This window comes from Liolophura sinensis, chromosome 6 (assembly GCF_032854445.1).
Source record: "Liolophura sinensis isolate JHLJ2023 chromosome 6, CUHK_Ljap_v2, whole genome shotgun sequence".
In the NCBI taxonomy this organism is placed as follows: domain Eukaryota; kingdom Metazoa; phylum Mollusca; class Polyplacophora; order Chitonida; family Chitonidae; genus Liolophura; species Liolophura sinensis.
Window position 1 is genome coordinate 79,370,398 of NC_088300.1, and position 25,332 is coordinate 79,395,729.

Below are 25,332 nucleotides of genomic sequence, written 5' to 3' on the forward strand. Positions count from 1 at the left end.
ATGGCGGATGCGTGGTGAAATAATAACTTGACAGTTTGCTTCAATTTAAATGCATGAAGCGCGCGAATACTCTCGGATGATAAATCAAGAAAAATGGTATTGTCTACAGAAGACGCATTCGAAGCCCTAGAATTACCATATGGTGAGTATCTAGACCTGGTTACTGATGTCTAGTATGTTGAAAATTTAATGAATATTTTTCGTCTGCCACAAAATTTTTGGGGTGCATTTGGCTGATGTTGATCTTGGTTCACTAAAAAAAGAGATGGACTTTGCCCGTGTAGACACCGTTTCAGATGAGATCAGGTTGTGTTTCTTTTGTGTGTTCATAAATGGATTGCCTGGTGAATTGACTGGGTGCATAGATTGTGAACTGACGCATGGTGCCGGTTTACTTGCACTTCATCTTAACTGGCTAGTTTGGCATATATTGCCATCATTTTATGATCAAGAAATTCGAAAACAAGTTCGAAAGAAGTTCTATTCTATACGACAATAGCATACAATCAGCCACTTTTATGGTAACGACAATCTTAAATTGTTGACATGTTGTCAATTTAGCTTGTCCCTTTGAATAATTAGATGTTCCTTCCATAACCCAGAAATATAGACGATGAGATGTGATGGTATGTAGAATCAACTTTAGCTTACAGCCTGTATGGTATAAGGCACTCTTTAACAAGCACTGCTTTGTGTTGATAGGTCAGTGAGATTGTGGGTACATGTCATCACATTGCTGCCAATATTACATGATGAAGAATTGTCCTATAATTCCCTGGACAGTTGCAAATAATGGTGTGTTCCTCTGTATCGTGATTAGTTTGGAAGTGAAGTCCATTTCACTTACACATTCTGACATTCATCGTAACACTAAGTACATGTAGGTTGTAAATGTGTGACAATAACCCTGTCAAATTTAAAAACAATAGCATATGTAGAATAGTGCATTTGCCACATATTAATAGTTCATTTCGCTTTAGATTCACCCTTCTGTAACCATAAATTTGGGTTAAACTTTGTTACCTCCTCTTTTTTGGTGCACTTTCCTGCTGTCTTTGTAGAGAAATCAAGGATGCTAAAATGAGGCTCAAATACCTAACCTGTTAGAAAGTTTTGCCTGTAACAACACAAGAATACCTCTATGGCAGATCTAAATACACAAAAATAACCTTTTTCAAAGTAGCTATCTGAGAAAGTCCTAAGGGTGTGGAAAATTATTTGCCTTATCATGATCGGACCCGCATGTCAGATTTCAGATTAAATCCTGAAAAAAGATAAGATCAGATTGACGTCGTTGTTGGACTGTGATTTGGAAGGGGTTTATGAGTGTTCACCAACAACTGACAAAGAAAAAGATCATATGATATGGAATTTACCTGTGCAGGTAGTGGTCATGGGTTTCCCAGGGGTTCTGCCCAGTTTCCTCCCACCATAATGCTGGTCGTCGTCGTATAAGTGAAATATTCTTGAGTCCGGCATAAAACACCAATCAAATAAATAAACCACAAACCAGCAAGTTAATAAGTGTCATCAGTGAGGGTGGTGAATTAAGATGATAGCACCTCAAAATGACATAAATGTGAGCAGAGGAGGTGAGTTTGATTGCTTCCTAAGAGTGGGAAGTAGGGTAGAGTTTGAAATCCACACCATGTTTTCTTTAAAGACAGGGATGAACTCAGAGTTACAATGAATTTCAGAATTTTAATATAGCACATTTGGATTGACTACTCAAAATACATGTGGTTCTCATCTGTCCCGTAGACCCTAGGTTTTTGGGGTTACAACTTGGTGTTGAGGGGACCTGTCAGTTAATGTCTGTGAAAAAAGGATTCAAACAAAATTTAGCGGGTTATCTTAAGTTTGCATGTAAAAGCGTCTCTTGTGGTGCAAGGCAGTAAGTTTCTTTAATAAAACTCATTTTGCATGACTGATTAGGAATATACTTTACTGAGAACACGAGGAAAAGTAGGTGAATAATACAAGAATATATTTACTTGATAGGTGTCTTATGATGTCAGTATTCACCCCTTGTTTGGCAGAGTTCAGCTACATGAGTTGTAAGGACTAAACTGAGCCAGTTATAAAGTCCTCTGTATTTTCACACACAAGTCCAAAACATTGTGACTTTAGGTTACATAACCACCTGACATGCTGCTGTAAAATTGTCAGTGGATAGTTCATTGCATGTGGGAACAGGACTGATAATTTAGTGTAATCTGTCTGTTTGTATTTGTGGGATATACATGCATTTGTCGCCACTGCTAAAATCTTAAGTTCCATCAAGTGTCTGTTCTAAACATAGTTTACATGTTTAGACTTATTACTGTCAGGGACTTTCCAGTTAAAAACCCAGTCATGGTTTCACTTTCAGGTTGATATCCTAGAACAGAAGATGTGTATGTTGTTTGAAAATTGTTCCCTTTATCAAGATGGTGACCTTAACATGTCAGATGTACAGTGTTTATGATGTAGTCCTCTTGATTTCACAGCTCTTATATCCTGGTTTTTCAAAACAAGTACATGTAACTGATCACCTGATAAAGTCACATTTATGTTAGATTAGGAAAACAGGTTAAAGGTTTATGTAAATTTTCTGGTTTCATTCATCAGATTGGTTTGTATGCCTGTGCAGCTTCAAGGCCTTTCGTATCGATAAGTACATGTACCTCAGCTGAAGGGCTGTCATAAAATTTGTACTTTCAAATTTTGAAGTCAGCATCTCCAAATAAGTTGACTACCTAATATTCAGTGTAAACTACCAGCATTTTCCAAGGGAAATGTCACTTTATGGTCCATGATGACCACCAACACTACACAGGCTGAGCACTGATAATTAGTGTGTCACACCTACATGTAGCTGGGTATAATTGTGTGAATGAGATAATTGTGGAAATGTAGGCTTTTCAGGTATTTAAAAAGTTCGAGGATCAAGGATCCGAAATGTTGCTTATGGAGAGCAACTTTTTGTCAACATTCACAACTTCATGTTCAAATCTACAAAACAGTTTACACCAAGGCAATGATTGAGTGAATGACTGGTCACTTTTGACAACAGAGTGTTAGTTGGTTCTGGTTATCATGATGGAGGAACTGATGGATGTCAGAGGACCACTGACACATGGCTCACATCTTCATACTATCTAGCCTCTGTGACATCCCCGACAGGTAGCTGCCCACATATTGTGTGCTTAATACCCTGTGACAAGATAAAATAAAGCTTACCAAATGCAATGTTGTCTTCCAAATTTATAGTATTCAGTATCCGATGAATTCTTAATCAGAAGACAACCTTTCATAATTTTAATATTGATGACTTATGTATAGCTAATACATGAACAACAACAAAAAGTTTGGGTTTCTCCCCACCTGGCCATACAGGTATTTTGTGTATACCACATTTTACCCTGGATAGAGTTTCTGTTCTGAGACATGGGAGGGCCTTTTGTTTACTGATATTAAGCCATGTATTTCGTTGACATGTACATGTAGATTAGACTAGGAAACTCATCTAATCTCTTTTGCACTCAGTGTTGTATAATTCTTGTCACTTTTTCAGTTTTGGTGCTGACATTTTATAATTAGTTTGAATTTTGCTGGGCATTTCTTTGTGTGTTGTATATGAAATTTATAACTCGTCTTAGGACTCAGGTACAACAGTGTAAAACTAAGCTGCAAAAATCAGAACAATCTATAATTTATAAAGTGCGTAGGCTTGTCTATTTTTGAATGTTAAAGAAAATTAGTAAATTATATTCACAATGAAACATGCCATAGCAGAAGTCTAAGGACAACTTTTTAGTACAGTTTTCAAAAGTTACTCATAACTTTGTGTTTCCCATGAAACATGTATCTTGAACAGCTTCTTGAAATCTTGGTTCATGTCAATCCAACATGTAGTCCGGTCATTCTATACGTGTAGTTCATGTGGAAGTCTTGTGTGCACGCGAAAGTCCAGGAGACACTGACTCCAGTGTTCATTAGTAGATTAGCCATGTCTTAAACCCTTGATTGAATGGACTGTAAAAAGAGAGTCAGTCATGTATAGTTTCCTTTGTTGCAGCTGCTCTGTGAGTTGCTGTGGTGATTAATTTAATTGCTTGTAATGTGCAACTATTACTGATGAGTGCACAACCATAGGGCATGTTCAGTTTAACAAGTGAGCCTATAAAACATATCCATTAAAGATGTTATTTACACCACCTAGTAAAGTTATTTGCTCCCTTAGTTGCCATTTATCTATTGATTTATTTATTTATTTGATTGGCGGTTGTGCGGTATTCTCAAGAATATTTCACTTGTACGACGGTGGCCAGCATTATGGTGGGAGGAAACTGGGCAGCGCCTGGGGAAAATCACGACCATTTGCAGGTTGCTGGCAGACTGGCCAGAGAGGAAGCCAGCATGAGCTGGACTTGAACTCGCATTGACCGCATTGGGAAGAATCTCCTGAGTTATTATGTCTTTCAGGCATGCTTACCACCTCGACCACGCTTACCATCTCCACCACAGTATCTTTTCAATTATGTATGACTAGATTGACCAGCTTGACACTGCACCCTATGAGCTGTGTTGCTAGTCTACTTATTGTGATATACATGTATAAAATTTGCTTCCTTTTGTATTATTTGTGTTATTTTTTTTTTGTTTTCACAGGGTCTGACTTTGACTCTATAAGAACCAGTTACAAACGTTTAGCATTGAAATGGCACCCAGAAAAACATAACCATTCGCTGGAGTCAGTAAAGGCAAGTACATGTACATGGTTTATATTTTCTAGGCAAGTATGTGTGTATGGTTTTTGAAGTAGATTTGATCAGTATAACAGGGCTTTGATGTAATAATAATGTACATGTGTATATATACATGTAACAGCCGAAACACTTCCAAAATTCTTATGTTAACCAGTCTGCACTCTCGGAAAGTAAGATCAAGTTTTCAATATCTAAATTTGTTGAATATTGTTAGGATTACCTGTATGCTACAGAACTCTGTTGCTTTCTGTTTTGTTTCGACATATTGCATTTTATTCCTTTTAGATTGTATGTTGTTATTAAATCATTCTGTAATAAATATGCTGGTGTGTTCAGGAGCCTGTCACTCTATTTTACAAAATTAGGTGTATTAAGTTGAGGATTAATGTAACGTGGTAGGTGCTGCGTTGTGTTATCCCCTGCTTTCACATTGTATGGAGCAATGGCTTATACTGGGCACTCCTGAATCCTCAGCCAATATTGCAGAAGTGAAAAACATATGAGTATGGTGTTTAACAAACAAATAAATGAATAATAATAGATATTGTGTTACATAAACGAATTGAGGGCATTATGAATTAAGCCCATTATTAACATTAGTCTGGACTTATTAAAGTGCCATGAAATTTATATTAAGATGAACTTATACCCATTCAATCCACCTGCCCTAGAACGTTAGGCACATTGCAGTTGTGTCACATCTTTTGTTTTTTTTTTTTTCACTTTCAGAAATTTCAGTCTATAAGTTTAGCATTCAAAAAACTGTCCGGGGAGGAGGATTCAGATGAGGACTCCGATTCAGACTTGAAAATGGTAAGATTCTGTGATAGACATGAAAATGGTAAGATTCTGTGATAGATAGACATGAAAATGGTAAGATTCTGTAATAGATAGACATGAAAATGGTAAGATTCTTTGATAGACAGACTTGAAAATGGTAAAATTCTATGATAGATGTGAAAATGGTAAGTTTCTGTGATAGATAGACATGAAAATGGTAAGATTCTTTGATAGACAGACTTGAAAATGGTAAAATTCTATGATAGATAAACGTGAAAATGGTAAGTTTCTGTGATAGATAGACATGAAAATGGTAAAATTCTTTGATAGACAGACTTGAAAATGGTAAAATTCTATGATAGACGTGAAAATGGTAAGTTTCTGTGATAGATAGACATGAAAATGGTAAGATTCTATATGTTCTGACAAAAGATAAAAATCCTCAATAGATTCAGATCTAAAGGTGGTAAGATTATATGGTATATTCAGACTTGAAAATGATAAGATTCTAGTATACACTGTACGTGTCGATTCAGGCATGAAGATTCAGACAAGAAAATATTATGATTTTGCTTCTGGCTTCTGGTAGTGAAATTCGGTGTGGCTGTTGGTCAGTAGAATCATACCTAGATGGTAAAATATTGCATGGATATTGCAAATTTATACATGTACATGAAAAGGTGATGGTAGAATGCAGACTGTGCCCTGCTGGTAGAGGTCAATTAAGCAGAGTCATTCAGACAGCATGTGGTAGGGCCATCAAAACTGGCCATAGGGGTGAAGAACATATCCAGCTGTGTCAGCCAGGGATGTAAAACCAGGATCAAAAGTGACCAAGCCCTGTACAGCTTGAATGTAGAGACATTAGAACTTTATGGTGCTTGACTTAGACTGTGGTAATGGCTCAGCTTCCCCTTCTGTTTTCAGGATGACATGTTGCACCAGTTTAAAGAGGTGTTTTTCTATGAACCTGCAAGTAAGTGAGAATTGATAACTTTCCCTTGTGCCTAATTCAGTAGCCTGGTGACTTTGTCGCTGATCATTCAGTATGCAAGTACTGTTGTGCAAGTACTATCTTTCACTTCCAAGTTAAAATAATTATTCTTCCTCGCGTATTTATGTTCTACTCAGTGCAGATAGTGTGTCTTCATCACATAAAATAAAAAGTTTAAAAAAAGAATCCAATTTCTTTCATTGTTACAGAAAAATACTTTGTTTTATTTGTGTGTAGGGGCTTTCAATGGTTTTGATTCATCTGATGATGATGAGAGTGATGATGATGATGATGACGATGATGATGGATTTTTATCATCTCGTATTTATCCAAATAGAGGAAAAATCTCAGATTCTAAAAGATCAGGTAAATATCATTGCATTTCAAGCTTATTGACAATTACTTTTTTGTTAGCTAGCAAGTTGACATTGCACAGTTGAGGAAGAAAATGTCTTTGCCTTTGACCACTGGAGTCCAGCTCTCGTTGGGTCAGCTGTGGATTTATAAATATTTATAAATTGAATATTGGTTTGTAAAATTGACATGTATGAATCCTTGTAAATATGTTGAAATTTTGTTTCAGTTGTATACGTATAAGCTTAGTAAGTACTATAACGCTGTTCATAGACACCATATATGTTAGCATTATTTAACTCTGTTAGGTGCATTGTAATACATTTCCATTTGACAAAGTCTTTTATCAGGTTATACTTTCCATTGCAGATAAACTCCCAAAACTCACAGATGAGGTAAGGAAGAGCTTTTAGATCTGTTGTCGCGTGGTTTGTTAGTTTATAACATGTAAATGCAAATCAGCTTTTGGATAGCTATATTTTTCCAGAACATTTGATTTGAGTTACATGTACTAACTTTTACAGCACAGAAATATTTTTGGTAGCAATTCTAAATGATGGGTGTGTTTGTTATATGTAAACTATTGGAAAAGTTATAGCATTTGAGGCCTCTGTGGCTCAGTTGATTAGTGTGCTAGCGCAGCGCAATGACCCAGGAACCTCTCAGCAAGCTGTGAGTTCAAGTCCAGCTCAAGCTGTCCAACCATATGTGGGAAGGTCTACCAGCAACCTGTGGATAGTCGTGGGTTCCTTTGGGCTATTCCCTGTTTCCACCCACCATAATGCTGTTGTATAATGGGGTTGTATAAGTGAAATATTCTTATATATTTTGGTGAATATAAACACCAATCAATGAATAAATAAATACAGCATTTGCTGGAGGTGAGAATCTTGTATTGCTTTGATGGAACCATTTAAACAAATGTAAGGCAGGTGAAGACAGATGTTTTGTATGTTGTAGATAACTATTGGATGTAAACATTTCTGTGGTCTGTTTCAGGAGATTAATAAAAATGCCCAAGAATTAATATCAGAAGAAGAAAAGGAAAAAAGAAGAGCAGAGAAACGAAGAGCGAAAAAGAAGGTAGTTAATAAGATTGTGTTAAGTCCCTAATGAATCACTGCTTTTGAAAGCAAATGGAATGTTTAAAATATAATTGTTTGTGAGTCTTAAAAACTCCATTGATTTGCTTTTGTTTTGTTTTTTGACAGAGACAACGAGAAAGAAAAAAATTAGAAAAACAGGTTCAAAATACAACAGTGAGTATAAATATTGTACAGTGTGCATTGTGTGAATGCTTGAGTGTGTGACATGATCTGCAGCAGTGTTTATGATCCTGGAAAAGGTCAGTGTTTAGTCAGTTCTAGTAACAAGTGATGACAGCCAGGTGGAGAAGATCTGTTCTCTGATAAATCTGGGGTCTCTCACAAACAGTGGTGTCTCTCAGAAACGGTGACATCTCTCACTATTTGTGGAGACTTGGTTCACGATGTGTTTTTGGTGTTTTTTACCACAGGCATCCTGGTTTCTTCGACACATGAAACTGACTGCCATCGTTTAAGAGGAAAATTCTTCAGTATGGTGGAGTACTATAATTAGATATATAATAAATTGTGTGACTAGACAAGTAATTGACTGTAGGAGTGGTATGTATCATTTGAACTGATCTGTTTCAGGATGATAAAAAACCAAGCCAAAAAAAGTCAGATACCACAGACTCTAAAGGAAAGTCACATAAAAAAGATAAAAAGTAAGTATAAGTTCATTACCATAAGAATTTGACAGGAGCAACAAGGACTTCAAATCTTAGCAACTGTGGTTTATGCAAAAATTATTGATCTGTGATTGTGCAAGTTATTGCTTATTGTTCAGAAAGTTGTTCTGACGCCAAACCTTAAATCGGGACTAGATTAGTTTTTTTAAGTAGACATTAGTGTAGTGTAGGGCGAAGACTGTGCTGAAGTTTAGGGATGGAAAGTATTATTAAACGTATACCTGTATTATCTGCAAATTAACTCTTGGTATTGTCATATATTAATTAATGTGGATTCTGATTTTATTGCAGACCTACGGAATCCTCATCAGATGAAGATGTAAGTTGATTTTTTTTACATCTGCGAGTGACTGGGTGGGTATTGCAAATTTTTGAACTTGTTCTTAATTCTTTGATTTATTAATTTAATTTTAGCCAGTAATGATAGTGTTTTTTCTTTTGTCACTTTTACAGGATTTTGACCAGAATTCCGCTTTTTTCACAAAAGTTGTAAATAAAAAGAAAAAGGGGACAGGCACAGAACAACCTGTGGGAAGTAGAAAAGATAAAAACAAAGAGAAGCAAATGACACAAAGTAAAGGCAATGATGAAGAGGTGAGTTGTCCAGTAAATGGTCAGAATTCAAAAGTCTTAAAATTCATCAGTAGCCTATTTGTGATGGTATTTTAGTTTGATCTTAACCTTATGCTAACTTTATTTAACTAAAAAAATTTTTTTTAGTAGGTAATAGTGTTTGGAAACCTTGTGTGGGGTTTTGTTTATTTTACATGTGATACAATCAGTGAAAATTTCTAATTGTTTTGTTGCAGACGGAAGAGCTAGATCCTGTAGTATTGCGAAGTCGCCAGCTAGCGAGTAAGTCTGAGACCATTAGCTGACTTACTTAGATCTATACCAGCGTACTGTAAATGCCTTTTTATTCGCGGATATAAACTTTCACGGATTTGGTAAGAAGACACGTTCGCGGGAATCAACTTTCGCGGATCTTAACAGAATTTTTGGACAACTTATATAAACGAAAATCAAACTTCAATACAGAAACGTGAAGTGATAAAACAAATCAAGCATTCAAGTAACAATGTTATCATTTAAACTTGTTTGTACCTGTAAGATGTGACAAAAATTCTATACAATACAGTAACTTGATCAGACAAAGGAAGTTAATCCTCCTAAGCTCTTAATCTTTTGAAGACTGTTAATCTTTATAAGACAAAGCCCTTACCTGCTGTGTGAGCAAATATTCGTGTCACTCACTCCGGGAGACGATGAAGGATTACATGTGATATAAATAAATCCCACTGTTTAATTCTCATGCATCAGCAGTGTGAGTGAACTGTGACAGATTTGAGTAAATTTCTCAGAAATCATCATGAAAAGGAAGTTTAAAGTGCAGAAACCCTTGAGCAATGTATTGGGCGTGTTGGAAAGGTGATCTGACTGGAAGGCAAGTACAGTCGATATAAAAACAGCCTCTCTCATCGTATGTATATCATATCACGTACAGACTCCCAGCACAAATTATCAATTTGTATATCTTTGACCGCCGCAATAAATCAACAACAACAACGTCGCAATATGGTGATACTTAGACAGAGCTAAGCCTCCTTAAAATGAAGCAAGATTAACTGATGATCAATTAATCTGGATTTGTGAAAGCCGGAATACATTCTAATTAGGTATTTCTAATTAACGTGTTTGAAAATGTATTAGAACTGTGCTTCTTAACGAATTGATAACTGTAACGCATGCTACATTATTGAATTACTTACATGTGTTTTTTATTTGATGGCACTTATTTTCGCTGCAGTGTGTTTGCTGCGAAATCCGCGAATGTTAGTACCACATGAATAAAAAGGAAAAAAAGGCATTTGCAGTACTTATCCAATAGGAATGTTGTGTAACATATTCATGTGTTATTTCCTCACATGTACAAAAATGGTTCTTCTGGGTTGCAGTATTAAAAGGTGCAGTAAATGATATACACCACTAATGAAGTAAATCACCAAATACTCAACATTATCCTGGTGTAAATCACCAAATACCCAGCATTATCCTGGTGTAAATCACCAAATACTCAGCATTATCTTGGTGTACATAAAGATACTTTAGCTGCATCTGGAAAATGTTATAAAAAGGGTTTTTTTCTGATCTAAACAGTTGATATATCTTGTTTTCAGTTCGAGGAAATGAGATGGCTCAGTTAGGGCATTACAGCGCTGCTATAGATTTATTTACAGAGGCTATTAAATTAGACCCAAGTGATTTCAGGTATGCATAGTTACTTCCCTTTACTTGATTTAAATAATTATGTATTGGATTGAGAAAAAAGTAACCTGCAGATCTACATGATTGACTCCCTTTACCTCCCACAACACAATATTTACCAGAAGAAATTAAAACAGTGTGACATCTATCAAGAAACACTGCCATACCAAATACCGAACTATACATATCTTAAAGAGAAAATGTGACGCATTGAGAGTGCCTTCTTAGATTAATAACCACTGACTCTTCTTTGTGTTTTGTAGATTTTTTGGAAACAGATCTTATTGTTTTGATAGAATACAGCAATATGATAAGTAAGTATAATTTGTCATCTGCCTACATTTTAAATTGTCTGCAGAGGGAATCATTATTCTTGTTGCCACATTCCAAGGCATCTTTGTGCCAATAATGGGTTGACACCTGTTCATGTGACCTTACAAGAAATGTGTTGGAAATCACTGCTTCCGTCCATAGGACATGCATCCCAGTGTCACATCAGGGACTTCACCTGTTACTTGCCAAAGACCCACAGTTTATTCTAAGCAATCTGCTTTCCTCATTTCATTCTTCATTCCTCATCAGTGGAATATTGTTGAGTGCAGCATGAAACCCTATTCCAAAAATTAATTATTTATTTGATTGGTGTTTTACGCTGTACTCAAGAATATTTCACTTCTACAACGGTGGCCAGCATTATGGTAAGAGGAAACAGGAGAAAACCATGACCATCTGCAGGTGTTCAAAAAATTAAACAATCTGTCAATTAGCTAAGTGACCTAAAGTCTCACCCTGGGACTTGGAAAGTGTATCCCAGGATTCATTGCATTGATTTTGATTGTTACTGTAAGAGCGCCGTGGGAGAGCATCAGGGCTGGTAAGGGAATTAATGTGATAGTTTAAGAACGTTATTGACACGTAGACTGCCTGCTACCAGATATCTTGTGTCAGCATGTGTTATCCTATATGCCACTACGAGATATCTCGTACTAAAACACACGGTGACGTTTTGGGCCACCAATGGGCTGGCAGTGGTGATAACACAGTTGGGTAACTTTGCTTAAGTTTAAAAACTGCCATCACCATTGCCAGCAGATCAGTGGTGCAAAACTCCACTGTGTGTTTTTGTACGGGTTATCTCTTAGTGGCATATAGGGTAACACATGCCGACTCAAGATATGTCATAGCAGACAGTCAAAGTGTTAACAAGCTCATGCTTCACTGAGCAGTTAGTCCATGCTTCTACCACCAACAGTTCCTGTTTTCCTTAGTTTTGATCACGATGATTTTAGAACATGCACTTCACTACAGGTTGATGGCTTTATTATTGTTATTTTATGATAAATGGGAATTTGGGAGAAAACTCTGTGGAGATTAAGCGGGACTACCCTGTAACTTTGCCCATGTGGTGTCTTATGACGAATATCTGTATTTAACCTGCAGCGCTTTTGCTTTACAGAGTCGTAGCAGAATTTAGCATACTGCAAATTCATACCTGAAAACTAGGCCTACCAGCAGACGAGAAGAAATTGTGATCAAAGTGACACCTACACACATGCGTTTGCACTGCTGCAGCTAAACATTTCTTGTTCATTCTGGTGTAATTTGAAAGACTGTCAACTTACGCCCATGCATATTTTGTAAACACGAATATGTAATTTACTTAACACTGAGTCCCCTCCTATGAAATTTTAGTCATACAGATTGGTTTTATCTCCACATAGATACAAGCCACTTACAAACACGGGACTCAAAATTTTCATGTGTCTATCCATTGATCATGTGATTTTGCTGACAATTATCTTATCTGTTGCTGGCGACATGTAAATGACGTGTGAGCAAAGCTGTATACGGGAAATCGTACAACATTTTGTTTATAAAGCCAGTGATGGTGTTGTGCGAACTCCTAATGTGATAACAACTCAGACAAATCCTGCCTCCCAATATGCTGGACTTGCACACAGTGCTACCGAATAGGGGTGAAAGTTAATTGTGTGAGTTTTTGGAAACCTCGCGTGGAGTATGTTTGCTGTGTTTAATGGAGGTTCCCGATATAAAAACATGGGAAAAGGAACTCTTCTGCAGTAAGAGGAGACGAAAAAGAAACGAAATGTTCGTGTAGACTGACATATCAAGGGATTATATGGGAACTGGAAGCTGATAGATATTTCTCAGTGAAATTTGTTTATAGCTGAAATACATTTGTAGACATGTTTGCTGCACAATGAGGGCTCTCAGCAGACAACCGCTCACCAGATAACGGTGTGAGGGGACTTCCATGTAGGCCTAACCCGAATAATTGTTTCGTCTACAGTGTACATTCCTTATTTGGCATGGTCATGCTTTCAGACAGTGTTTGAAATGTAAAGGTTTATAATAGAAATCTCCTGTCTTAATACTTACTTCGATTTTATTCATGGGTCTATTTAGAAATGTACATATGTAGGCCTACTTGTCAGGAGACTGTACACTTTACTGTACTGTCATTGACGTGATGCCATGTGGCGAGGATTAGGAGCCAGAACTGCCAGGTGCCATACAGGGTAATGGGGGGGGGGAGGTAATCACTCTCTCCTGTCATCTTGTCGCCAACTCCGATCATGCGAAGGCAAATGACAGTAAATCGCGTGTGAAACTAGGCCATTCAATGTAGCATGCTTCTGTATGACAGTTGCCGCTATACAACTAAAATATTGTTGACAAGTGCATTAAACCATGCATGCCTTACAAGTGGTTGTAAGCCGAGTCTACACAATTCTGATTAGTTAATGTTGATAAAGCTACAGTGGCTGGATGGAGCAGTTTCGGGGTCTCACAGAAATGGCTGTTTTACCAGCTTGTAGAGAACATTGAAAGAAATTTTAAGCGTGTCTAAATGAAGAGTCTACTCACATGTATTTAGTGTTGAAGAAAATAAGTACATTAAGTATTGCTTAGGATTTCCAGAAATAGCATGATTGCTTTATGTTTTGAAGGCCTTGGCTAATGGAATTATCATAAATATGTGTAGGAGGGTTCAAGAACCAAAAACATAAACATAAAGGATGTGATATTAGAATGTGTCATGAACCAAACTACACGTACATGTATTTCAAAGAAAAAGTGTGGGTGTAAAATCACTGATACATATTGGGTCTCAACAGACCACCTTAGTCTAGAATCCAAGTTGAAATTTACTCAGAAAATTTTAATGAAAATAGTGATATCTCTTTTCCAGGACATTGTTTCACAAAATACCACATTTCTGATGATAAGGAGATTATCAGGTATACTTGTTTGTGCATTTCAGAGCATTGAGAGATGCGGAAAAAGCCATATTATTATCTCCAGATTGGCCTAAAGGGTATTTTCGAAAAGGAAGAGCATTAGCAGGCTTAAAGGTAGGTAATAAATTATTTTACTTTAATTAGCTTGTGCAGCTTTGTCATCCCTTGAGCATAGGTGTTAACATTCCAATAACAGCTAAAGCAGTTTTAAAGTAAATGTCCGGGTGGTATCTGAGAAAGTGCTGGATGTGTTGAGCTCAGGTTGTTCACATCTCTGTTCTTTGTTAGAATTTGTTAAAAGTTAACTTTTTAAAAAGTACTTTATGTTTTGAGTTGAAGTTTGCATTACAGGTGAGCTCCTGGTAGCCTTGCTGCGAAATTTAAGTTACTTACACGGACAAGGTTTGTAAAGGGAAATAATCATTGATTGGAAAAGGACGTCTGGCTGTAAGAAGAGTTATCTCCCCTGTGCCCATTGTTAAACATGCTCGGTATTGTATGTGGGGCAGCATTAAGAATGCCCATGCCTTTTTTATGTTCGTTTAATGCAAGTAAAGCATTGCATTGTACCATGCATAGTTTTTTTTCCCTTTTTTAAAATAATTTACCTTTTTTGTTTTTACAGTTTAATGCTGATGCTGAACAAGCATTTATGCAAGTTTTAAAGCTCGATAAAAATTGTGAAGACGCTATGCAGGAGTTATTACGTGTTCGGACGCAACAACTTATAGTAAGTATCTGTTAGTCATTTCATCTGACTCATCTTGGTAAAATGGTGAGACTTTATGTTATTCCATTACAGAAGAAATGTATGTTCACTGACCTTCATTGTTGTCGTATTCTTACTGTTGTCAGTGTAAAGTTGTGTTACATGTGGAAAGAGGACATCATGGTTTTGAAAATGCAGCTTTACCAGCAACACTGATTTAAACTGTACTGTTATTTCCTTACAGGAGATGGGGTTTTCTAGGCAACAGGCAGAGACAGCTATAAAGCAACATGGCACTGTGCAAACAGCATTAGATTCCCTTTTAGCCGTCGGTAAGCAGGGTGACTCTATCTCCCATTGTCTACAGGCTTGTTAGTGGACTAATTAGCTTGTTCTTGTTTTCATTCCAAATTTCTTTACATTATAGCCCTCTAATTAAAAGAAATAGGGATAGATGTGATAGCTCTCTCTTTCTCTCCTTCTTTCTAGTAGCAAATAGAGGTCATTGGAAATCTTGAAAGTGTTTTTAATGGCAGTCCTATAAATGAAAAAAATCTTCAATGGTTTATTTTTTTTTTCTTTTCTATTTGTTCATGCAGTGGCAGAAAATTCCTTAGCAACTGAGGTATATATGTCAGATGACGATGATTTGACGCCCCACTCACCTGCCCCACCCCCTCCCAGACAACAGATTGTCCCTCACATACATACAGCTTCTACAGATACCAAAATGGAGTGAGTCTTTATGTACATTGATGAAAACCAGATTATTTGGATTATTGGGAATATTGCAAGGCACTTATGTACATTTTCTCTTGTAATAAATGATTTTCTCTGGTCGTAAGTGTGAAGGCCTTGCAGCAACCTGCAGATGGTCTTGGATTTCACCCATTTCCTCCCACCATAATGCTGGTTGCTGTCGTATAAGTGAAATATTCATGATTAAGGCTTAAAACACTCATCAAATAAATAATAAAGGATTTACATTTCAGTAATTCTGAATAGATGTAAAAGGAACATAATGAATAAAGTACATGCAGTCAGTGTTAGTTTGACCCTGTGATGTATGGGTGATGTGTGGATGTATTTCCAGTCCTTGTAACCCAGAAGGTCTGACAGCTCTGTGGGTGGGGAACGTTCTGCCTGAAGTCAGCGACAAAAAACTTTCACAGATGTTTTCAAGGTTTGTCTTCTTCAAGAAATAAATCACTAACTGTTAAAACGCTTTTTTGATAGTTTCTGGAGCATTTATTAAGACTGAAATTGTGCTTAGGTATAAGAATAACTTAAGGTGATTGCAGGCAATACTGTTTGTAATGGCTCTAATATTACTAGTTAAAAGGCACATGTAATTATATGCTAATTGGGAGCAGCGGAAAGAATGAAGTACCTTTACATGTAATTGTTAAAATAGGCTAAGCTGACTAATCTGGCTAAGCCTGTGCTAATCTGTTTTGTACCATTATACTGGTCTTTATGAATCATTGAGAGGAGAGGTTGTGAGAATATAAGCGGCTTACATAGTAGATCTGAGATCAAGATTGATCAGGATTGATCCTGATCTCAGATAACTACTCTACTTCTTTTTTAACAGATACGGTGAGGTGACCAGTGTTAGATGTTTACCCGATAAATTCTGTGCTTTCGTTAATTTCAAACACAAAGACTCGGCTGGTCGTGCCATGCATGGTTTACAGGTGAGTTGTTTGTCCTGACCCGTGACTGGGGAAGTGTGGATGTAAAAGTCACTGCATTAAGGAATAACGGGTGCGTTCATACAGTGTCACTACACTAAGGAATAACGGGTGCGTTCGGACAGACAGTGTCACTACACTAAGGAATAACGGGTGCGTTCATACAGTGTCATTACACTAAGGAATAACGGGTGCGTTCATACAGACAGTGTCACTACACTAAGGAATAACGGGTGCGTTCGGACAGACAGTGTCACTACACTAAGGAATAACGGGTGCATTCATACAGTGTCACTACACTAAGGAATAACGGGTGCGTTCATACAGTGTCACTACACTAAGGAATAACGGGTGCGTTCATACAGTGTCACTACACTAAGGAATAACGGGTGCGTTCATACAGACAGTGTCACTACACTAAGGAATAACGGGTGCATTCATACAGTGTCACTACACTAAGGAATAACGGGTGCGTTCATACAGACAATGTCACTGCACTAAGGAATAACGGGTGCGTTCAGACAGTCAGTGTCACTACACTAAGAAATAACAGGTGCGTTCATACAGACAGTGTCACTACACTAAGGAATAACGGGTGCGCTCATACAGACAATGTCACTACACTAAGGAATAACGGGTGCATTCAGACAGACAATGTCACTGCACTAAGGAATAACGGGTGCGTTCAGACAGACAATGTCACTGCACTAAGGAATAACATGTGCGTTCATACAGACAGTGTCACTGCACTAAGGAATAACAAGTGCGTTCATGCAGACAGTGTCACTGCTCTAAGGAATAAAGGGTGGTGTCCATTCACCTCTAGATTATGCCTCTAGAGAATTATTTGGACAGTATGTATTGAATTTTGGACACTTTGGACATTGTGAGAATGTGTATACAGACTTGTATTGTTCTTTCACCTGTGACGTCAATAATATGGAAATGTAGAGAAACATGGCCTAGTTTTCTTAAAACTAGATAATGATAAGTCATACCTGAGATTACAGCTGGTCCTGGGGCTCATAATTCTCAACACTTCTCCAGCATAAGGGGATATAGGCCAGGTGCTCGGGAGGCTGGTTTCAACGTACTGTGGCTGGGTGGGGTGTAATGTCAGGTGTCGGCATACTGTGACTGGCTGGGGTGTTGTGCGAGGTATTTGCCAACAGCCAATCGATCGGTGTCCAATCAAGTGTCTTCAGCATGGCTTACAATGAGGCAGCATAATAAACTTGTGGTATTAGGACAGGCCGGCTCTAAAATTAGACGACAGCCGGATATGACCAAAGTAGTGTTAAAAGCAATGAAACTAATTAAAACACCAATCAAACAAACAAACAAGCCAAATATTTCCAGTTTGTCTGAGTGTACCACATTCTTGCTGAAACTGGTATTCACTTTCAAATGTTTGGAAAGGACATAGTTACAAACTTGGACAAAAAAGTGTCCCACCTGTAGCTACATTTTGTAACACATGCTTTTAAAATTTATAAATGAAGTGTAAATATATGAACATGGGAAATTGAGCCTTAAATGACATGCATCGTTGCACATGTTACGGTTAGTCATTGTGATACAATATGGTCAGTTGCCATTTTCATTGTGCAAGCTTCCATGACTGCTTCTATCAGAACTGCTGAGTGAGTTGTCGTATCAGTACATACTTATCTGGAGGATGCAAGGTTTTACTGGAGCTTGGCTTTACTGTCACCTGGTCGCTGACTGGAATCAGTTGGCCCCTGGTTCCAGTGACATTCTACCATGGTGTTTTCACACCTTAACATCTTACACTGGCCTATTGAGGTTATTCCATGGTTTACTTATTTACATGTATTTGTTTGATTGTTGCTTACAGTTGTACTTGTGAATGTTTCACGCGTATGGCAGCAATCCGGTATATGGGTGGAGCCAAAAGGAAATTTTCCATCCTTGATCAGTTACCTAACAGACCTCCTTACTTGTTGTAGCCGATTCAGCATAATCTGGATTTGAGTCTCTGACCTCATTTGTCAAAGGTCAATGGGCTGCAGCTAGACAGACGAGAGTCCAAACACCCAATGGTGTAACAGTAGTGAAGTGTGAAAGTTGGTTGTAATTGTGCGGCCTGTTGTATTTTATCAGGGTGTGGAGTGTGGAGGACAGCGCTTGCTCATCAAGTTCCCCGACAACCCAATTGTAAGTGGTGGAGAGGTGACACTACGGAAAAATGCTGATACATCCTCCTCTTCTACTACTACTACTTCCCCTAGTAACAGTAAAATCCAAGGGTGAGTCTGCAGTGTGTCTAGACGAATGCTCGTGAAAATTGTTGCTTGCATCATACCACACTATATTATATATTCGGAACTAAATCTTCCCGGGAGCCAAAGCATTAGCTAAACAGCTGGTTAAAAGAGTAAAATATCTCAGAAATCATTAAAATTTCAAGAAGAAAAGAAATAGAAACCAAGAATTTCTCATACGTTGATTGAAAAGGGATGGGGATAGAGTGTGATTGGCACCGGCTCTTCACCTTTTGGCCATTTTCTTATACAAGGGAACTTTCTCTATTAGACAGTTTTCACTTCAAGGCATTTTAACTGCAGACTCATGGGAGAATTGTAAAGAAATGGATTGAGCGGATCAAAGTTGAGTGTATAAATGTGGCTTGGTATAACTGTGGAAGATTTCCTCATTGTGTGTGCTGCTGGTGCTGACAGGCTGGTGACTCAAGGTGACCACTAACCTGGCGGTCAGAGCGCGGCTGGACACATTTGACCAGCAGCCACTCTGCTCAGATGGTCAACAGCTCTGGTTTTCATTACTTACTTAATCTTCATGTCTCCCTTGCTCTGTCAAAACAGCTTGAATTTTGCTGTGCCTCTGAGTGCATTGGTCAGAATGAAATGATCTTTATTTCAAGTGTTGAATTCTAAAACTTTGTGATTATGTGTAAGCATTAATCTCCATTGAGTGGGCAGGTGAACTAGTTATAAGAGTCTGATGCCTGGACAAGGAAATCTTTGTCTTCAGCCAAGAGGGGAGGAAAATGTTAACCTCCTGTCTGCTGCTTTCACACTAAGCATGTTCACCTTTGGCTTCCTCTTCTACTCATTTTGAACTAATTGTGTTCTCATTGTGTACATAGTAATGAGGCATTCACTGATTATGCGAGCAGATTATGAGTGGCAAGGGAGACAAATCTGTTAACACTTCACACTGGTCACACTTATCTCTCTCTGTTCTCTTTGCTATCTCTCATGAATCACTAATTTTTTCTGCGGTAACATTCATCACTACAATCTTTCTGTAGTAACGCTTAAAAATTCTTTCTAGTTTTGTCAATGTTTACTGGCATTGTGAAAGTATTTGGTGGATGTAATTTATAATATAACATTTCATCTCCTGTTTTGTACATAAGTAAGCACAAGTGCTAGCCCTCTGGTTTTGTGCTGGTGTAATCCTCATGCTTACATTCACAATTAATCTGCTCACCAATATTCCTTCAGGCACCTACACTTGGTTTACTTTATTTCTATAACATTGGGATCTTATTTCTTTGTTTTAAAGTCTTGTGGATGTAAGGCTAAAAGTTTTTAATTCAACATGGCTAAATTTTGGATTTGGTATATTGGAATACTGATTTTATTTTTCTTCATTAAGCAAAAGATTTATAAAAGGACTAATGTTGTTTGGTGGAATCACAATTTGAAGCTTTGTCAGGCAATTTTCCATTTGCTTTGCTTCATATCATCCAGATTGAGCTCTTATCTATAGATTTTTATTTCCAGTATTTTCGCGTAAATAAATTCTTTAATCTGAGTTTGCATTCCTGTTGATTTTACAGTTATCCTAGAAGTTCTTATCTTTGCATCTTTTCAGAATTGATATTGTAAAAAGATTATGTCAAAATTCTATTTGTAATACTTGAAGAACCCCATTTAGTAATGGGAATTATTTTATTCACATTTTAAATTTAAATGATGATTTCAGCCTTTGTTTATTCTCTACCCATAGCTTGCACGAAATATGCTGGTTATCCAGTAAAATATTCACTGCAGTACCTTGATTAGGAAGTTAGGATTTATTTATATTTCAGAATTCCCTAGGTTAAGTATGTAGTCTTGCTTGTACCTAACTGAGCACATGCAGTAGTTGGTGGTGGAGTGAAAGACCTTGTGCTTCCTACTTTTAGCTTGACATAATTGTCTCGCATAGTCTTCAACATGACTCATCAGTAAACATTTTTCTTCGGCCCAGGTCAGGTTTTTCAGAAGTGCTTTAGTAACTTTTTGCCTCACTCACTAATACTTTCTCTTTGTTACAGCGTTAAGAATTTGCCGAAACAGACTGGGCCTGTAAATGGAGATGAGTGTTATTTCTGGAGGACGACGGGCTGCCAGTTTGGGGACAAATGTCGTTATAAACACATACCATCACATAAGGGACTTGATAGAAAACCATGGCAAAAAGTCAAGTAGTCAATGGCTAGTGTAGTCATCATCTGGCAATATTTTTTTTTTCTATTTTAAAAAAACAAGAAAGATGAATATCTGCAGAATGCAGAGTATACACATTTCCTTATGAAATGTTGACAGGTTTTGTTTGAAAATCTCACTATTCTGGTGATCAGCTGAGAGTAGATGTCTGAAGGGAGATCTGCAGTATTACATGTAACTTTTCTGACAAGGGTTATTTCCCCTGTTTTTTTGCTCTCCCCAACCAGTTAAATAATTATTTGACACACATTCTGTGTTGTTTTTTTTTCTCAAGATTTCTTTGCTCTTGTAATTTTGTGATAATGAGTGTATTGATTTTTTTTTTTTTTTTACAACTAACTAAAGCAGCTGACTGCTTTCTGATCCGAACAAATCAAGTGTATTAAGTTCTCGTACAATTAGTAACCTGAACATAAAAACTTCACTAAAGAAAGGTGTTGAATTATGTGGTAAGAATTTTAAGCTTGACCCGCTCTGCACAGATCCATGCTTTACTGTACTCTGTATCTAATCCACAAGTCTGTAAACCCAAATCAGCATTGGAATGTGGAATTACTCTTGTTTTTGTTCATTTTTGTTTTTTTTTCGTCCAATAGTGCTGATGTTTAAGGCATGTGTGGTCCTGATTCGGTTATGAGTTGCCATTACACTTTGTAGTCATGCTCTCCTGAAGACAGACTGATTGACATTGATTTAATTTGTCTGAGCATTTATCTGTTACTTGTGCATTAGCCCGGAAAAAAGATGGCAATGTTGCTCATGCCTTTAGTTTCTCATGGGTGATATTTATATTTTCATGTGGCCTGTTCTACCTCCATTTAGGCAGATATTTGGTGGCTTGATTTTGAGAAAAATGAAATAAAAAAGCCTGTTCTGAAACAATCACGTAGAGCCTACTTACAGGAAATATAAGATCTATTGAATCATGTAATAAATTGTAAAATAATATATCCAAGTATCTGTGACCAGGCTTCTTATTGGATGAGGCTTTCATATCAGTTACAAAGATATGAAGTTTTCAGCATTCTTGTTTAAGACTATTTGCAAACGATATCTGATAGAAACATTCGATTTTCTGTTGAGACCATGGTAACGCATCATATTGATACGCACATACTTTTAAAATTAATCCAGATACGGCTTATAGATTTGAGTTTGTATCATTGCTAAAAGTAATATAAGGTTTCAAAATATCACACTATAAAATTAAGACCATTACTAAAAGTACAATGCTACAGGTATAAAACTACATAACTTGTATGAACTTGAAAGTCGTGGTGAAAGATGATTCTCCATTTTTGTCAAGCTCCATATGCATATAGGGTTTGGAATACCTTTAAAACCTGTATCATTTCCCCATAACTACTTTCCATATGAGAATGAAGTGAACAGTGTCCAGATGTCTAAATGTTGCTGTTTTTGTTATCTTAGAAATGACCATAGACCATTAGGATTTTGTGAGAGAGACTATTTGTTTGTTTTTGATTACAGCATTTTGATTCACGTCTTACTGATAATCTTTCTGATCTCAGCTCAGTATTACAAAGTAACATATCGGTGTTCGTGGTCTGAAAACGTCTAAAACTGTCAGTATATACAATTCCATGGTTGATTTTATGGTGCAATCGTAATTTCCACTTTGGCTTATATTTATATCCAAGGCAGTGGCGTGAACTTTTGGGCCACACGATAGGAAAATTCTGAACTGTCGATCTCACAAAAGTCAAATCTAGTAGCCGCCGAGTCGACAGGGTAGATTGGATGTGGGATTTTCGGAGTACGGTCTTCCGCTTTGTGAGTGCCACTGCGCTTGTGTGTGATATCTGCATGATGTTACAGTTGGCGTCTACTTCTAGCCTCTCGCCTTTTGCTTATCATTTCCATTATGCACTTCCTTATAGTTGTCCGCGCCAGGTAGAGCCACTTTATTTGTGAAATAAAAAGAAGTAAAGAAAGTAAAATGGTCTGCTAAGAAGACGCGGCACGCCGACTCGACATGGTTGAAACTTGATCGGAATGATTGCTGGTAACATCATTTACGTACCAGTATTACCTACATCTTCCTCTGGACTGCCGGCTAAAAATGATGTGAACATTTACAGGGAGAAGAGGGTTGCGTGGTCATTGAAATGCTTTCATAGAGACACATTACGTCGCTAAGGTGATATTAAGAGGACACCGAATCCCTCCCGTCTTTGTTTTTAAAGTTCACTGGCCTCTAAGGTATGATAAATAGTCAACCAGTCGGGGTTGTAAGAATATTACACAGATGCTTTAAGAAAACCCCAGAGATTAAAGTAATGGATTTAGGGCCTGCTATTTATTGTCGTTCACTGTCCCAAGCGAACAGAACTAAAAGTACAAATAGCCTTCATTGCATTCTTTGTATAAACAGTATTTTGTAAGTTCACAAATATATTAAGTTCATCAGTTTGGAAAAGTCATTTCAGCATGTTTTATCCGGTAACTGGTCTTCCGTATGGCATTTGTGATATATCGCCATAAATCTTACAAAGTTGTGATGGGCAATGCACGTGGTTAAAATAATTCCCATAGGTTAGGGAGGAAATGGACGAAGTACCAGGGTCCATTCCTCAGCCGTTTTCTGACCCGAGTGAAAAATGTTAAACCAGCTTATTGTTTTTGTTATGGAAGCTAAATCTTTACTCATTTGTCCTATCATAACGCCGATGGGGGATCAAAATTTTAATTTCCAGGGTGTAAACATAAGCTATGAAGTCGTACTTTGACTGCTACAAATTGAGTAATGGCTTAGTGTGCCTCCAGGAGTGGCTTGGCTTCGGCATATACATCTGTAGCACACAAAGAGCTCTGGCGTAATGAATTAAGGCGTGTCTAGACAGTAGTGATCTTGATATACTATATCACAAAATGGTTTGCCCATTCTAGTCTCTGTTCTGCCATTTTCCAACTTTAGGACGCAGTTTGGTCAGGTTATGTATGTTCGGGAAAGCTTTGGTTAGGTTTCGTCTCGCAGAGCGAATTTTGTAAAGAAACGAGTGATATTTTGTACACGTCTTGCACAAGGTCTTAAACTGCTCTTCAGTCCGCATATGTTATTCTTAGCTCATTGGTTTTGCGAATCAAAGTCTTCGATCCAGATTTTGTTTTTCTTCCAACTGTATACATTGTTATTACTGCATGAAGAATTCGTTGTGTGGCGAATTAAACAGTCTGGCAGTTCAATGCCGCCAGGAACTGATTTCCACAAAGCCAGTTGTCTCTTGTGTCAAAATTTGACAGTAATTTATCGATCCTATGAGTTAATATAAAGGAAAACCTAACCTCTGTTATGTTGTTAAAATCCAATTCGAACTTCGTTGTCCATAAGCTAAAATACACTGGTACTGAATTTTTCAATTTTGACCCAAGTCGAGAATCGCTTTGTGGAATCCGTCCGTGTAATATACATGTTAATTTGAGCCTTTTGTTAGCAAACTGATATTTCATTATACGTCAAATAGAGAGGTCCTTGAATGAATTCTTATACAGAACTTCCAAATTGATTTTGTGCCTAATTTTTTTTTTTATAAGAGTCAATTACTGTTGCCAGTGACACGCGGGAGTCCAGAAAAGTTATATCCTGTTGTAAAAATACATGTTACTGAACATTTGAAAAACCTTAAAAAAAATACTTAATAAAACCGTCTTGCTGTACAGCAAAGTCTATACTAATTTGATTTTTTTTTCTTCTTTAATTCCGTTGATATACGCAAATATTGCTCAAATGACGGCTTTTAATGAACGACTTCCAGTAGATCTGTTCCAGGCTGTGCAGTCGAAAGCTGAAGTGCATGGATTTTGTGACTGATGGAAACGAGACACGGATTGGCTAGGGCATGGCTAAGCCTCGGGCAAGCGATCGGATAGCAGAAATTGACGATGAGAAAGATAACCCTCTAATCATATAGATACCATGCTCCCGTCATCGTAGTTATTGTTCTTGTTGTACAGGGTGAACACGCTTCGTTGAGCTCACTTATAATTGACAAATTGGAGACAAAGGCCAGCGCTCCAGCAGGCCTTCGCCCTCCGGGTCATAGCCTTGTCAGTCAGTTATAAACTCGTCCCAATTCACGGGTATTTGTAGAATTCCCCACCAAACAAAGGCTTGTCAGTTATTTCCTCGGCTCGCCAGCCGAAGTACTTTGCACGCGTGTCCCGCACACTTCCAAATTATAATTAATTATACACGGCGATTGCACTTGCTCGTGAAGGTTTGCTCCCCTCAAGAAGTCTGATCATA

The 25,332-nt window shown here is 37.5% G+C and overlaps 1 protein-coding gene across 2 annotated transcripts; it reads left to right on the forward strand.

Moving 5' to 3' along the window:
- Positions 1-24,761, forward strand: LOC135467776 (uncharacterized). Of its 2 annotated transcripts, none has more exons than XM_064745615.1 (22): positions 1-142; positions 4,654-4,745; positions 5,481-5,564; positions 6,459-6,507; positions 6,763-6,891; positions 7,249-7,274; positions 7,879-7,962; positions 8,091-8,138; positions 8,556-8,629; positions 8,945-8,972; positions 9,107-9,247; positions 9,463-9,508; positions 10,831-10,921; positions 11,182-11,232; positions 14,205-14,295; positions 14,807-14,911; positions 15,135-15,222; positions 15,490-15,625; positions 15,984-16,073; positions 16,485-16,587; positions 18,709-18,854; positions 20,894-24,761. In XM_064745615.1, the coding sequence occupies exons 1-22, from the start codon at positions 94-96 to the stop codon at positions 21,045-21,047; spliced, it is 1,905 nt and encodes a 634-aa protein (XP_064601685.1). In that variant the 5' UTR covers positions 1-93; the 3' UTR covers positions 21,048-24,761. The 2 variants fall into 2 exon arrangements, with proteins under 2 accessions (XP_064601685.1, XP_064601686.1); XM_064745616.1 differs by having other exon boundaries at positions 18,709-18,762; positions 20,894-21,032.
- Positions 24,762-25,332: the final 571 nt, after the last annotated feature.